General features: G+C 38.0%; 1 protein-coding gene and 1 pseudogene across 1 annotated transcript; both read left to right on the forward strand.

Annotated features, from left to right (window-relative positions):
* The first annotated feature begins 3,212 nt into the window (after positions 1–3,212).
* On the forward strand, positions 3,213–13,966 carry LOC111438727 (annotated as a pseudogene).
* A 544-nt stretch (positions 13,967–14,510) lies between these two features.
* On the forward strand, positions 14,511–15,945 carry LOC111438772 (RNA-binding protein pno1). Its single transcript, XM_023076649.1, has 2 exons — positions 14,511–14,682; positions 15,010–15,945. The coding sequence occupies exon 2, from the start codon at positions 15,035–15,037 to the stop codon at positions 15,707–15,709; it is 675 nt and encodes a 224-aa protein (XP_022932417.1). The 5' UTR covers positions 14,511–14,682; positions 15,010–15,034; the 3' UTR covers positions 15,710–15,945.
* The last annotated feature ends 1,048 nt before the right edge of the window (positions 15,946–16,993 follow it).

The following is a 16,993-nucleotide window of genomic DNA, read 5'->3' on the forward strand; positions in this document are numbered from 1 at the left end:
TAACAGGGATCCAAGTAGATTGTAGTGGGTTTGTGTTTCTAACAGGGATCCAAGTAGATTGTAGTGGGTTTGTGTTGCAAATTGGAGATCAAGAGTAGAAGGATTCAACCCATGTGAATGTGATCCCAAGTAAACGATACAAGACTGCACTGTTAGTTTATTTAATCTTGTATTAACCGTAATTAATCTATTTTACTGTTTGTATTTCAATGTATGTGAGTTAAGGGTAGTTAGTAGCGGTTAAAGGTGGTTACTAGCGGTTAAGGGTGGTTACTAACGGTTAAGGTGGCTATTCTGTCTATATATGTACTCTGTAACCAGTTGAATAATAGGATGTTGGTTTATTGCCTCTCTTAGTTGTATGAGTGTTTTCTAACATTTGGTATCAGAGCCAAGTTACATGCCAAAGATCATGCCGAGAAATAATAACAACACTGGAGAGAGAGGAGAGTCGTCGAAGTTTGCAACAAAGGAAAGTCTGGTAACACTCCAATACCCGACGTTATCGAGAACCAACTACTCAGCATGGGCTATGAAGATGAAGGTCTATTTGCGTGCTCAAGGGGTGTGGGACGCAATCGAATCAACTGAGTCTCTGGATAGCCTTGATGAAAGGAAGGATCAAATGGCCTTAGCAGCCATCTATCAAGCAATCCCTGAAGAGATGTTGTTTTTGTTAGCAGAGAAAGAGACAGCAAAGGAAGCATGGCAGACACTAAAAACTATTCATCTCGGTGCTGAACGTGTAAAGGAGGCAAAGATCCAAACTCTGAAGATTGAGTTTGAAATTATGAATATGAAGAAGTCCGAGACTATTGATGATTATGCAGCAAGGTTGACAGAAGTTGTTAATAAAATACGTCCGTTTGGAGACAAGTTTGAAGAGGCATACTTGGTGAAAAAATTTCTCCGCTCAGTACCTCCTAAGTTTCTTCATATCGCATCGGCAATAGAGCAATTTGCCGATTTAAAGGTGATGACCATGGAGGAAGTCATTGGCCGTCTTAAAGCATATGAGGAACGGATCGGTGGCAACAAAGAGAATGTTGAGCATGTCTTATTGACTCAAGGAGAATGGAAAGAGAAAAAACGTAGCGACAATGGAGGCCATAGCCGAGGGCGAGGTCGCAGTGGTCGCTGGAGAGGGAGAGGCCATGGTCGTGGAAACGACTCGTTTCATCAAGAGAAGAAGGCTGACAAGAGCAAGGTAAGATGCTACAATTGTCAAGGCCTAGGCCACTATGCCTCAGAATGTCGGAAGGTGAAGTGTTATAATTGCCAAAAGATTGGCCATTATGCATCCGACTGTAGATCGAAGAAATGGGAGGATCAGGCGCACTTGGCTGAGACGCAAAGTGATGAGGATGAGCCAGCCTTACTTACAGCACAAGTTTGTGAAGTCCGAACTCTCGGTTCACCAGAGTTGACGGAGATGGCTCTTTATGAAGAGAAGGTTGTCCCAGAAGAAATTGAGAAGGTAAATAACATTTGGTTCCTAGATACGGGAGCCAGCAATCACATGACTGGTTGTCGAAGTTGGTTCTCAGAATTGAACGAGTCAGTGACCGGCACGGTGAAGTTCGGAGATGGATCACTTAGAGAGATAAAAGAACGTGGAGATGTGAAGGCTGCGTCTGTGAAAAAAACAGAGAAGATGATCGATGGGGAAAAAATCGATGGCTTTGTGAAGATTGAATCGGAGAAAAAAACAGAGAAGCGAGAAGAGAAGAAAAGCGATGGTGAGAAAATCGTTGGAATTGTGAAGTTTGAATCCGAGGAGATGGGCGATGGCGTTGTGGCGGAGGTCCAGAATTTGGCATCGGAGGTAGCGAAAGCAAAGGAAATAAAAGAGAAGGAGGTCACCTATGACGGCGAGAAGAAGGATAAGGAGGATGGAAACAACGACGGTGCTATTGAAAAACAGATCGTCGGAGAAACGAAAGCGGAGAAGGAGAAGGAGGCCATTGTTTCCGGCAGTGCAATTGAAGTAGCACGGGTAATTAAACCTGTTGAGGAAAAGCCATTGGTCGGACAAGTAGAACAGGTAATTAAAACTATCGATGAAAAGCAGTTGCCCATTGAAAGGAAGACAGAGAAGAAGGAAGGCAGAGATAATGGCGGCAGCTTTCATCCTGTGAAGCAGAGTATATTATGGCGACGTCAGCTGCTTGTCAAGGAATATGGTTAGAACGTTTACTGAAAGAAGTGGTTTGAAGAATGTAAGAATGTGAAGATCGAAATACAAGATTAAGGGGATGATTTGTTAGTTTATTTAATCTTGTATTAACCGTAATTAATCTATTTTACTGTTTGTATTTCAATGTATGTCAGTTAAGGGTAGTTAGTAGCGGTTAAAGGTGGTTACTAGCGGTTAAGGGTGGTTACTAACGGTTAAGGTGGCTATTCTGTCTATATATGTACTCTGTAACCAGTTGAATAATAGGATGTTGGTTTATTGCCTCTCTTAGTTGTATGAGTGTTTTCTAACATGCACAACATGAACAAAACGTTTCAATGTCTAAAACCCAGTTGATATAAACATTGAAAAGCATTTATAAGCGATGATTGGGTAACCTTCTTGGCTGCCATGGTGAGTGTTTGCAAAAGAGCAAAAAGAAAGAATGGGAGAAGTAAAGGAGGAAGATTGAAGGCCTCCATTTCTTTTTCTCTCCAAATAATTGTGTTTGTTAGAATGGTATACTCTCTGTTCCTTGGTGCCTTTTATAATGCTAATCAATGTTTTATGATTTGACTTAGAGTTGGTGTTTCATTTTTATGTATAGAAAGTGATGAAGAACAGAGAAGATAGAGAGGCAAAATGGTGGAAATTGATGGTGCGATGAAGAAATTATGGTATGGAAATAAAAATTGTCTAATACGAACCCAACACTAGAAGGGTAAGATCCAAGAAAGGTTCCTATTAGATTGAAGAGGAAATTAAGATGATAAGGTTATATGGAATCTCTTAATCTTTAAACCTTCTTTACGTTAATTAATTTGGTGCTCGAAACCAAAAAAAAATGTAATTTTGTTAATTTTAATATGAGCACACAATTGAGAAGGAAAAGAGCGAGAGATCAGACCGTTCCAATTCATATTGGGAGGTGGAAACTTGGCTCAACCTTCACTATTGTGTGCCACCACCTCCAGTGGCACTAGCGGCGGGAATAGATCCCACTACTCAGTTGACGTGGGATTCATTCCAAGCGAGAATGCAAGTCATGATGGATACCCAACAAGCTAACATTTCGCAATTTGTGAAATCAGCAAATTGGCTATGGGATTTCAAGCGGTTCGATCCACTTCCATTCACGGGTTCTAAAAGAAATCCAATAGAAGCCCAGATGGATCTTGTCTATGGAGACCATCTTCCTATTCATAGAATATCGAGACAACCATAAAGTACTCCACCAGACAACTATAAGTACCCTATATTTGCTAGCCGTGTATTAGACTCGGCCGTAAAACAGTCTGACTTGTTCTCTCACCCGTGATGTTGCTCTAGTTTCTGGTTAAGATGCAAATCACGCACACCCAAAGAGCTCATTCCTTCTGTCCCTCTTTGTTTCACTCTGATCATCTGATGTTGGAGCTGCACCATTGAGAATTTGGTCGCCACGCTTCTATATGTAGGAACTTATTGTAATTGATGATCTCCTCTCTGCCCTGCTTGGAATTGAGGGACGCTATATTTCAATTAAAAGAGTTCATGGCAAAGAGAGTGAAATTTCTTTCCAGGTTGATGCATCCATGGATTTGGCTCTTCAGGTAGAAATTTTGGAGGCCTGAAGTTACTACAACTGTTGATTTTTAGTTATTTATTTACCATTTGAAGGTGTAATTAATATGTTAATGAATAGTAATTTGTTCTCGAGTCTCGAGTCTCTAACTATCTTACTAATTTTCTCCGAGTAAGAAAAAGAAAAAGTTGAATGAGACATCAATCAATGGTGGTATAGTGGATTACTAACATTTTATCTGATTATGATGTTTGCACTAAACTCTTCTTGTGCTAATTAAGGCTACTATTGCAGGAATTGGCAAAAAGAATATTTCCTCTGTGTGAGAGCTTTCTGTTCATTAATCAGTTTGTTGAATCAAGATCTCAGTTCAAAAGGGGCTTGGTTAATCATGCCTTTGCTGCGGCACTTAGAGCTCTCCTTCTGGTAAGTGCTTTGTTTTTGTTTTTATTTTTTTAGCCCTGATGTAGAAATTGTATTCTTCTGTGTAAAATTTGGACAAATGTCTTTGTATTCTTTCCATTCTGTCAGCACATCCTTACAATGAAAAAAACATAACAATCCGTACAAAGTAACGGGAAATAATTAGTGGAAACAATAAATGAGAATCACACAATTCCTTTCTTGTTTTCCTTTTTTGGATGGGAAAAATGACTTTCATTAAGAGCGAATGAGAGAATGTACAAGAGCAATACAAAACAGGAAAGCCTAGTCCAAAGGAGTCAAAAGGACTACCAAAAGCAGAAAAGCAGAAGAAAATTAGAAAAAGGGCTCCAATTTAAAAGATAGGTAACATGTGTAGTGTTAAACCTTGTCATCCTTCACTTCTATCACACTCCAATCTTTCAAAGAAGGCATTAAGTATGATGTACTCAACCCTACCTCAGGTGGCTTAAGCAGCCCTTGTAAGAATAAGCATCTCCTAAACACACACGTTACTACCTAGTACACACACACAAATAATCACTCATGGAGAAGAAGAATGGACTAACCTTGGTCGTCCATGTTTGATGACCAATCAAGGTTGAATGTTTCTAAGGAACGTGCAACCTAAGCTAGGATGCAACGTGTTCTCGGTTTGGAGCAAAGAGAGGAACCCTTTCCGTTTTCATTTCACCATAATGTCCAAATCCTCAAATTTACAAATGAAGGCTTAGCCTCATATGATTGGTCAACTAAAGAAACTAATAGCAACTAAATAAAACCCTAAGCTACTCTAATTAAAATAGTGTTTAGTTACGAGTTGAAAGCTTCTCAAATGGGCTAATTAACACTTGGCTCCACTCTTAAGCCTAATAACTATTAAATACATTTACACATGAAGTAGAAAAGAAGATTGCATGAGAACTACATGGAAAACACTACTTCAGGTTTTAAACCCTCAGTGGCACTAATTATCCTTAAATGAAGCTTTTGGGTTGGTGTCTTCATGTTGTCATAATGTTATTTTCTTCAACTTTCCTTCTCATGAATCTTGATACTTCGAATGTTGGAGTGGAAATCTCCTTCTGCTTAACCTCATGATATGATGTGCTTTGCTTGTTGCATATGAAAGTGCTTTTGGTGGAGCCAACAATTTTCAAACTTAAAGGTGATAAGACCTTATAGGAAGACATCCTTCACCAAGAGAGTAGGAAAATGATTTAGGGTTGTGAAATCTTACATTAGTTGGAGAGAGGAATGAAGCATTCCTTAGAAGGGTGTGGAAACCTCTCTCTAGTGGACGCCTGGAAGGGAAAGCCCAAAGAGAACAATATCTGCTAGTGGTAGGCTTGGGCTGTTACAAATGGTATCAAAGTTAGTCACCGGACGGTGTGAGGCACTGGTCAGAGAAAGGCTAGACCCTCTCCATAGTAGACACGTTTTAAAATCCTTGAAAGGAAACTCGGAAGGGAAAGCCCAAAGAGGATAATATCTTCTAGCGATGTGGTTACAAGGGTTCTTATAACATTCCTGGAGACCCTTCATTCCTGGAATCTAGAGGAAGACTTAATGTTGGAGCTAAAAGCTTTTAACTTGTTAGACATCCAGTTAATAAGGCGTGTGTGAAAAACGAGGAAGAAACGTAGGGACTGAAAGTAGGGTGTAGTTCGTAAGTAGTTATTTGCTTATGCTTCTTGTTTGGAACTCTTGTCTTGTGTTTATGTTAACTGTCAGTCGATTATTGTAAATAAGGTAGGGAAATGTTAGTAGGTGAGGAGCCATTGGTTATTCTAGAACTTTGGGAGAGTGACAGCCAACTTGAATTGGCTATCTTTGTAAGCTGTTCTCAATCCTAGTTTATATTGCAAAGATTCGTATCAGAACTTCAAAGGAGCTATGACCCAGGGAAGGCACCCTTGGCTAAAAGAATAGGAGGATGATCTAAGGTGCTTCCAACTTTCTTGAAGACCCTTTAGTTCTGAATGAAGAAATCCACATTTTGAAACCAAAAGTCTATTGGTGAAGGTTTAAATGGGATATCTAAAGCCAGACTAGGTCTAGAGGTCAATAGCAGGTCATTTATGCACTTATTAACGTGCTTCCGGTAAAATGGCCCCCATTAGACTTCTCAGAGGGCCATCTACATGACCTTGAAGTCTCCCTATAGACTCCATCAATCTGAGCACAACCCCAGCTCTATCCAGAAATCAGTCCTGTTAAGATTCAGGTCAATATGTTACTCGTAGTCCACCCTTCTGAATCACCAAGCAATGACAGGTTAAGAGAATTTTTTTATGCATGCACCATGCACTACCTCGGTGTACCATAGTCTTTAGTGTAGGTCCAGCCACTGCTTCAAGCTCGAACTCATCAGACTTAGTAAGTCCCCTTAACAGCCTCTTTCAGTTTTGGTTACTAGAGGAAGGTAATGTCTGAACTGAAGGTTCTAACTTCTAAGAAAGTCTTTAAATCAGATGCTGGATAAATGGTTAATTTATAAGTTTCTCTAACACATTCTCTTCATGGTAATTGTAAAAAAAGTGCATATGTTTCTTCTAAACCACAGTTTTGGACTAGGTTAGGTATTGTCATGGTGAAAATTATGCTGACTTGCTAATTGAATGATCAACAAGGAATTGCGTGTCATACAAGTGTCTATTGTATCCTCATTAAGCCATTCCTGTGTATGTTCCTCTATGATAATTTACTTTTTAACATAATATTTAGTGTCTGAGCTCTTGAGGATCAAATTGGATTTTACGAACAAATTTGTACTCTTATTCCGTAAAAAAGATTACAGTGTATGATTACGAAAAAGGGACCTAATTTTGTCTTATGATTAACATGTTTGTTAACAAGAAACAGACTTATCATTTTATCGTTTGAAAAGTTACAAGTAACAGTAACAGCTTATAACAACAGAATTATTGCTCAAGGGAGGAGATTCAATACACCTCGGAGTAGATCGAACACTGTCCTATAGGATTATGTTTAGAGTCTGATAATAATGTGTTAGGTTAAGAATTTTGAATTGAACACTGAATGTTCTAATTTAGTTCTGCTGTTATTCCATAGGATTATCAAGCAATGGTAGCCCAGCTTGAGCACCAGTTTCGACTTGGTAGACTTTCCATCCAAGGATTGTGGTTTTACTGTCAGGTTTGAGCTTATCTTAATTTCTACAAATTCATTTCAAGCACACCACCTCACGTTTTATGCTATGACACATTGCAGCCTATGATGGGTTCCATGCAAGCATTATCTGCTGTGACACGGAAGGTCTCGGCTAGTGATATTGCAGGTTCTGCGGTTCTTATCCTCTTGCAGAGCCAGGTATAAACTTGTATTTATAGTGAATGTATTTTGTAATCATCAGATTTTCTCAGCAAGTTTTGTATCTTTGAGGGGCTTGCCTTGTTTCTAGTAAAACCCTTGGAAATTGATATTTGAGCTACTGTATTCTGTGATTAGATGTAGGTTGTTGGGCACTTGTTCTTTTATTGCCTGCCCTTTCACTTTTCCTTTTCCCCCATTTTTCTTTCTTGAAGACATGTATTATAATGAAAAAGGATCTAGAAAGGGAATATATGATCAGAATTCAAAACTCTTGTTTTATGCTTCAATATCAACTTTGTTATATTTATTATTTGCTGTACTTAGAGTGTGATTATGTGTAAGATTCTTTTCTTTTTATCCATTAGGAGATAGGCCCTTGTAATCATTGTGAATGAAAAAGAATAACTCTATTAAATTCCTACTTCATCTTGATATTTAGCATGGTATCATACGAAAATAAAATCCTAAAAATGCCTCTAACCTAATTCTAACCCAAGCTGCCAGCAGCCTTCTGCTGTCGCTGCTGTTCATCACCCTGGTTATACGTCAGTCATCGAAGTCAGAGCTTGATGATTCTTGATCCCAACCACATGAGCACGAGATTGTTCTGCTCCGTTCCTGACCATTCAACCTGCCCCATGGTTCGCAAATCCAATCCAACCACTAGTTAGAAAAGATTTTTTTCTTCTATTGCAGCTTGCAAGGAGTCACATACATGAGATCATGAGCTTTTTTTCTAGTTCAAATAATCGATTTTGATAACCCAAGCCATAATCTTGAAGCTTTACCATCAATATAGTAGAATCAATAGTTTGTTTAACATTTATTAAGGACATTTTCTTATTCCATTTGCTGAAACTTAACCATGAGTATATCATCTTTAGAACATCATGAGCTTGTTTAGTCTTTACTTTTAGTCTTTCTAAGACTCTCACACAGAGGAATAAGATATAGACTTACCTCACTGCATCTTCTTGTGCTAAGTCTTTACTTTTATTGTTTAGGCCAAGGCTATGGCTGGTGATAATGCAGTGAGGTCTTTGCTGGAAAAGATGACACAGTGTGCAAGCAATGCTTACCATGGTATATTAGAAAGGTTGGTTCTGGCAGCAGTGAGGTCTTTGCATTTTTCTATGCATTTCTTATTATTATTTTCATTTGATAGGAAGACATACATAAAGGATTTCTTGTTTTCATTGGAATAGAAGTCTCTCCTGTAAAGATAGGAATGGAAAGTGTGGTTACATGAATATTGATATATATCTTCCATAAAAAAGTATATTTTCTTCTAGTGATTTGCTTTGTGTTCCACTGCACTCTATATATATTTTTAAAAGGATCTGTTAAAATATTCAAAACTCGAATAGCATTTTCCGTATATTTTGGCAAGTATCATATATTGTGTGTGTGTGTATTATATATACATATACATATAATTTTTTGGCTAATAGGAGGGCCTTTTTATAACCTCTAGCTGTAGAGTTGACTTCTCTTCTTAACTATTGGATATTTCATTGTTCTAATGATGTCTTGTTGGCTATAAAAATATATACGTTCCTACATATGCCCACCTATTCTTAATTTTGTCTCCTATGCTATTTGAATGCCTGTCTATTTAAATGAAATGAAGTTTACTGAAATATGGAAGTACAAAAGGCAAGTGGCAGTAGAAAAACACATCCAACCCACCAACTGGAGCTTGGCAATAGACAAACACAGCCAACTCGCCAACCGGAACCAAATTATAAGCCACTTCAATTTTCTTTGTAGCTTCAAAAATATCTGTTCAAGAAGTTAAGTGCGTTCAAATATTATGATTAGGTTCTTACATTTTACAGAGGTCAGAGCTGCATGGTTGAATATTTTGAAAAAAATTGGAGATGACACTGTAGGGACTCGTGAATAAATATATTTGATTTCCTTGTGCATTAGTCCTAGTATGCTTCTATATCTACTGTGCATAATCTTGATTTGGAAGTCTTAATTTAGTAATAAGTTTATGCTGATAAATCATTTTTATGCTGTGTTTATGATTAAATAAATGATAAATCATTAGTATGCATTTTGTATAGATTGAGAAAAAAGTTGGGATGTTTCATAAATTACTGCGTAGTATGCATCCAACAAGGCGCCAACCTATTAGCATCCAAAGTTGAAAGTTCTCCTGCTATTTTTATGACATTGCTTTCTGAAGGGGTAGGGGAAAATATCAGTTGCTTTTTTATTAAGAACTTTTGCCCAAGGTCCTTGCTGAATCTCCTTAGATTTAGAAGCACGCCATTATTTTGGTCAGTGTACTTACCATCCTTAATTCTCCAATTTCCATCGCAACATGGTTGTTTATTCCCACAAATTATTATGAACCACACTCCACTTACCCAACACGTAAGAGTACGAGAATTCGCTTTTTCTGAAAATTTGTTGTCAAAATGGCCAATTACACACACCCCCCCACAGTTTTGTGACCATGTATTTCCATTCTGTTATTCGTTGATCAGATTGCTAAGTATATTTTAATTCAGATGGGTTTATGAGGGAGTAATCGATGATTCTTATGGTGAATTTTTCATTGTGGAAAACAAATCTGTAAGGAAGGTATGGAGCTTTCTATCATATTTTAGTGTATTTGGAATTGTAGTTCTCATGGGTATGAAGTATGTTTTTCTAGGAGAGCCTCTATCAAGATTATGATACAAAGTACTGGAGGTGTCGCTATAGTCTCAAGGAGGGAATTCCTACATTTCTTGCAAATATAGCAGGAATGATATTGACGACAGGAAAATACTTGAATGTCATGAGAGAGTGTGGCCATAATGTTCGGGTTTATTTATAACGTTTCTTAAATTTTTTTTTTTTTTATGCTTGCCATTATTATATTAGTTGGGTACTTTATAAAATAATAAAAATATATATATTTTTATTTTAATATCTGATTTTGTTGCCTTTCAGCTACCTGTTTCAGAAAATTCAAAGTTAAATGAGTTTTGGCTCAAATCATCAATATTTGGAGTGTGTAAAAGCTGCTTATGATTTTTCCAGCAGTGAACTATTGAAACTTATTAAAGAAAAGGTAGCATTCTATGAATCCACTCTTTGCTGGTTCTTTTCCTTATTTTCATCCTTATTTTCTTTACAATAGTGGAAAAATTTGGTATTTCCCTGTAGTATGACCTGGTGGGGAAGCTGAGGTCAATTATGCATTACCTTCTGCTTGATCAGGTTTATCATCTTTGATTTGTAAACTTACGCTGTACTCTAGGAACCTAGGAACTGATATGTGCTTTAGATTTTATTCTATTTTTGTTATGTTATTCCTTATAGATAGTAGTATTGTATGCTTATAAATCCATAAGAAATATCCTTCTATCACAGGGATCTCCTGATGGACCTGTATCTAAGCTTTCCCATTAGTGGTTTTTTCTTATTTATTTTTTGTTAGAAATTCATATTACATGATTGCAGGGTGATTTCTTGGTTCATTTTATGGACATTGCTCGAGATGAACTTACAAAAAAGCTTGATGATATTTCTGTGGAGAAGTTGCAGGTTTGATCCTAACCTCTCGAGCTAACATTTACCGATATTACCTAATGAATAATGTTTGTGCATCAATATCAAATGATATGCCTTAATGCGTATCTAGTCTCTGCTGGATGTTGCCTTACGCTCCACAGCAGCTGCAGCAGATCCTTGTCATGAGGACTTAACGTGTTGTGTGGTAAGCTGATTGCAGTTTATTCTTTGTATGATGCAGAAAATACCAAAAAACTGCATGTTTCCTTCATTTCTAAACATATTTTCAGGAAAGAATGTCGTTGCCTAAAAGCTTGCGTGCACTTAAGGATCTAGTTGACAGTAGAACTCTTCCAGGCATCAATGATGAGGAAGAACCCATGGGCATTACTGGCCTTGAGACATTTTCTTTAAGTTTTAAGGTAATTTTATCAAGTGGCCCTTTGAAATGTTATTTTTGCCCATGTTTTTCCTTCTGTGTTGCTTCAAGCCAAGGCCTGTGGCCTTAGCCAAGGGCCAGTCCCTTTGGATAATATCTGGATTGAAGTTTCGGATCAGCTTTCTTTATCAAACTAGGTTGAGCATTAGTTTGCTAAAGTGATCAAGTTTATCTCAAAAAAGTCGAAACAATCTAAAGAAAGCAATGTTATAAAATAAAAGCGAGTAGGCACTAACGGCTTTGATAGCATATAACTTGGGTAGGAAGAATTGATAACTAGTCACATCCCGTATAGTACACTTTGGGGCATTTAGCCATGGCAGGTGTAGACATGATTTTAGTAACCGGTCATACACCCCCGTATTGACACAATAATAATGGTAAAGGTCTATCGAACATGGAAGCAAGAAAAAGGGGTTTGGAACGGACATGCGGCCATGGACAACACATCTTGAACAAGCATGACCGGTACATCCGACATGCGGCCATAGGCAACACGCCTTGGACAAGCATGACCGTGACATAGCGCATACAAAATTATAATATATAAAACGTACTGTATAATTAGAAATATGTAACTAAGATTCTTGATTCTGAACCACTGGGCATTCTTAAACTAATATTTGGCATGAACCAGTATCGATTTTTTTTATTTCCATTTGATCTATATATTTTTGTTTGTATTTATTTTGACTATTTAATGGGGGCTAAATTTCAGGTCAGATGGCCATTGTCTATAGTTATATCATGGAAATCTCTATCAAAGTACCAGCTGATTTTCCGCTTTCTTCTCCACTGCAAGCATGTGGAGCGTCAGCTTTGTTGGGCATGGCAAGTACATCAAGTAGGGCTTGGTTTTCTCTTCTCCTGGTTAGATTCTCATTTAGCTTATACATTTTTCACACATAAATAATGGCCTATGGCAGGGTGTCCGTTCCCTTAATATCAGTGGTACATCCATCTCAAGATCATCGTTACTCTGTCGTTCAATGCTTAAATTTATTAATAGCCTTCTACACTACTTGACATTTGAGGTAAGTTTTATCCATCCTACTTAAGCATGCTGCTGACATAAAATCCTACTCTATATGTTTGTAGCCATTATGTTTTTCCCTGACCGTAACCTTAGTTCCCATAACCTATGATCAAGAGTTTTTTGGTTTTAGGTTCTTGAACCCAATTGGCATGTAATGCACAACCGGATTCAGACTGCGAAGAGCATTGATGAGGTACATTCCCTTCTGTAGCTTATGTTAGAGGGATAAGTCTTTTATCATGTTGGAGCATGTGGCTATTGTAAGTATATTTGATAAGCTCCTTTGATCAGGTTATACAGCATCATGATTTCTTCCTTGACAAGTGTCTCCGAGAATGTTTGCTTTTGTTGCCACAGTTGCTTAAGGTCAGTTAATGAAATACAACTACGTGATCACTCTTTTAAAAACCGTAGACATGAACACCCCCCTGGGTCTAGGTGATATGCAGTAAAAACTCCCTTAGAGCGAAAAAAACTCCCTCCAGTAATGGTCGTTGAGGTTGTTTCTGTTAGAAACCACGAACCTCCACGATGGTAGGATATTGTCCACATTGAGTATAAGCTCTCGTGGCTTTGCTTTTGGTTTCTCCAGAAGGCGTCATACCAATGGAGATACTATTCCTTACTTATAACTCATGATATTTCCCTTAATTAGTCAATGTGGGACTCCCTCCCAAGAACCCGAGCATTCTGGAAAGAGGTTGTTAGCAGTAAATATGGGCCAAAGACTCCGGTCGTCTGTCGTTAAGTCCAAGAACAAATAGAGGCAATTGTCCTTGGTCTTAAATTATAAACCACAATTTGTTTATTCTGTTCATTTGTTGTTGGGATCTTCTTCTACTAATATTTTCTCTATGTGCAGAAAGTGGAGAGGTTGAAATTACTATGCCTGCAGTATGCAGCAGCTACACAGTGCTTGATTTCATCCTCCATTGATGGCTGCAAGTCAGAGGAATCGTCGAATAGCTTGACCTGTTCCGAAACATCCACGCAACGGAATGGAAGAACTCCCAAGGGAGTGATACTAAGCGCCTCCAACTCGACAGTCACCGAGTCTATCCTGTAAGTTCGTAACAAGCAGCTATTTACATTCATAACTCAACTCAAAATTTCTTGTACTCACGTTCATGTTGCACATGTTGCAGTAAATTTGCGAAGGAATTCAACTCTGAGCTTCAGAGTTTGGGACCCCTTCTGAGTAAAAGCTCCCAGGCTGAGCCATATTTAACTCACCTTGCTCAGTGGATTCTTGGCATGGAAATAACAAATAGGTTCTAAGTTTCTTCCCTAACTGCAACTTTACAGAATTGATTTCATAGAGGTCTAGGAAGCATAATGTTTTGATTGCTACCGTTCGCTCGGTATGTCTGTCTGTATCGTCTTACACTTTCTAGGAGTTGGGTTTTTTACGCGTCGATGTGCTTTATTTTTACTTGTGAATTGTTAGAAAGTTAACAAAATTCTCCCCTACTCACGTAATCTTCCCTCTAGAATGGTACTCTCGTGTCTCTCCCTTTTGGTTATCTTTATTCAGATGTTGAAGAATTTTTTTATGATGTTGACAAATTCTTCATAGATGACTCTTTCAACCGAACATATAATGTAGTCAAACCTTAAAATCATTGATCTCGAGATTTTTTTCAATGATTACTACTTGCTACATGTTTTCATTGTGGATCTTCGACTAAATTTGGGTCATATTTTAATTTAATAATATTAACTATAGAATTGTTATTATTTTTAATTTACAATTATTATATACTAAAATTTAGATGAGTGAATATATATATATATATATATATATTAAAAAGAAAAGCCACGTATTTGAGATATTTGAAACTTTTGGTATTTTTCAAATTTCTTTTAAAAAAATAATTTTTATAAATAATCAAGGCCCATCTTCAACCAATCCAGCCCAAAGGCCCAAAAGATCATTTTAATAAATAATCAAGGCCCATTATTCCCATCCAGCCCAAAGGCCCAATCCCATTTTATTTTGTTTTCAAAGAAAAAACTATGAAATTGTTAAACCCTAGGCCGCCTTATTCTTCCACCTTCCGTCTTTACAGCCTCGTCTCCTCCTCTTTTTCTTAGCAGTTCAGTTTGCATTATCCCACAGCCTCCGCAGCCGCCGACGCCGCCACCGCCGCCGCAGCAACCTTCTTCACGGACGTTACACCCTCTCTTGATCTCAGGTATTCTCTTTATTTTTCTTTCTTTCAGTTTCAACTTTTATTGCTTACAAATGGATGAACCTCTGCAAGCTTTGACCATCGGTTTTGAGTTTTTCCAGATTTGAAATTGGATTATAGTATTTTAGAATCTGGTACTGTTCTGGATCAATGTTACTTACATTGGATTGCAGTATTCTAGAACCAATCCATCGTTTACCTGAGAATTTTTTGACGTTCTCAGGAGCGCGCCACTGAAGTTTCTTCAGATTATTTATGCCTAAAATTGTGCTGAACTTCATCGTATCTAGATTTTGTTGTTTAATTGTAGTTTTTGGGTGTGGTTTTCAGTGTGGAAACTCAGCACAATTCGATAATGCAGTCGACTGAAGCTTCCACTTCTATGGAAGTGGAAACGGTCTCAACCGAAACAAAGAATGTGGTTAGCACATTGCCACCGAAACCACAGTTTGATCCCCTAAAGCCTCATGAGATGAATGATGGACGAATCCAGTTCCGAAAGGTCTCTGTTCCTCCGCATCGCTATACGCCTCTCAAGAAAGCATGGATGGAGATTTACACCCCAATTTATGAACAGATGAAAATCGACATCCGAATGAATCTCAAGGCGCGTAAAGTCGAGTTGAAAACCAGAGCAGACACACCTGACATTAGTAACTTACAGAAGTGTGCAGATTTTGTTCATGCTTTCATGCTTGGATTCGATGTGATCGATGCCATTGCCCTCCTAAGGGTGGATGAACTCTATGTTGAATCTTTTGAGATTAAGGATGTTAAAACGCTACGAGGCGAGCACTTGTCGCGTGCCATAGGCAGATTGTCTGGTAAAGCTGGTAAGACCAAATTCGCCATCGAAAACGCCACGAAGACGAGGATCGTTATTGCAGACACCAAGATTCACATATTAGGATCCTTTGCAAATATCAAGATTGCAAGGGATTCTCTTTGCAGCCTGATTTTAGGGTCCCCTGCAGGTAAAGTTTATTCAAAACTAAGGGCGGTTACAGCCAGATTAGCAGAAAGGTTTTGATCTTTCATGATCATAGTGATTCATGCTGAGTTTATCTTGATTAATGAATTTTGCGTACACTAGTTGTTTGAGGAACAGAGTGTATCTTTGTCGAAAAGATTGCACATTGAAGTTTTGTCTCATTAAGTAGCCTATGTTCACAACAATGGGCATCAGGTGATTGGCCATTTTCTGGGTTTGTTTTTTCTCGTCGATTGTCGATTGAGGTTTTTGTATGTAGTCAATGTGTTAATTGATTGAAAGTCTCTTCAGGTGAAAGTTCTCTATTTATAATCAAATAAATTATAAAGATATGAAAAGGGTAATAAATGGAAAGAACAATATACTTGTGTAAGTATATTAGAAAGCAAATATTTAGATATTTGCATATTATATATATGGTAAACTATAATTTAGTACTAAATATCCTTGTAACACCCTTTACTTATAGTACTAAATATCTTTATAACACCCTTTGTACGCTGAGCGTCGAATTTGAACGAACATGAAAATTTGATCTGAAAAATTCAAAAATTCAAAGAGATGTCGAGAAACTTTTTTTGTGAAGATGTTAATAACCTAGTTCGAAGGAGGCATAGAGAAACCCTTTCTTGTCCATCGAAAACTGTAGAGGAATCGCCGCTCAGAGGCAACGTTGCCTTGGCTTCGGCAAGAATGTCCAACCCATGAAGAGGGATCGTTGCTCAGCGACGATGTTACCTTAGCTCTGGTGATAATATGTCTAACTCAAGAAGTAGAAGGGGAAACCTAGAGTAAGGGACAAGGGGAAACCTAGAGTAAGGGACAAAGACAATATTGAAGCTGGAAGAGTCATCATAGTGGGCGAAGGAGCCAATTTTGGCGAGATGGGCGATGGCTACTTGGTTGGCGAAGAGGCCAATGCCGCCTAGATTCCAAAGGTAAATCTCTGCAAAAGGTTGATAGGTTTAGGTTAGGGTTTCTGTGAAGGATGAAGAAGAAAATGAAAAAGACTATGTTGGTTGAGGGAAAATCGATTGGGTTGGAAAATGTGAGATTGTATGTACAGAGTATGGCGAAGGGTGATTTGGAGGTCAAAAAGATGGAGCTGAAGAATAATCAATCGGTTCCGCATGTGGCAGCCATGGAGACTGCCCCTGCGGCGTCAAAGTCAGGAAGAGTGGTGGAGAAGAAGATGAGTAGGGGATTCATAGAAGCCATTGAAAATAAAGGATTGGAGTTGCTAAACCGAAAGGGCTCTGATACCATGAGAATGTTTGTTTAATCCATTGCACCTCAATGGTGTGTGAAAGTTCTCTATTTATA

The sequence above is a fragment of the Cucurbita moschata genome, unplaced genomic scaffold, assembly GCF_002738365.1.
Source record: "Cucurbita moschata cultivar Rifu unplaced genomic scaffold, Cmos_1.0 Cmo_Scf00082, whole genome shotgun sequence".
In the NCBI taxonomy this organism is placed as follows: Eukaryota; Viridiplantae; Streptophyta; class Magnoliopsida; order Cucurbitales; family Cucurbitaceae; genus Cucurbita; species Cucurbita moschata.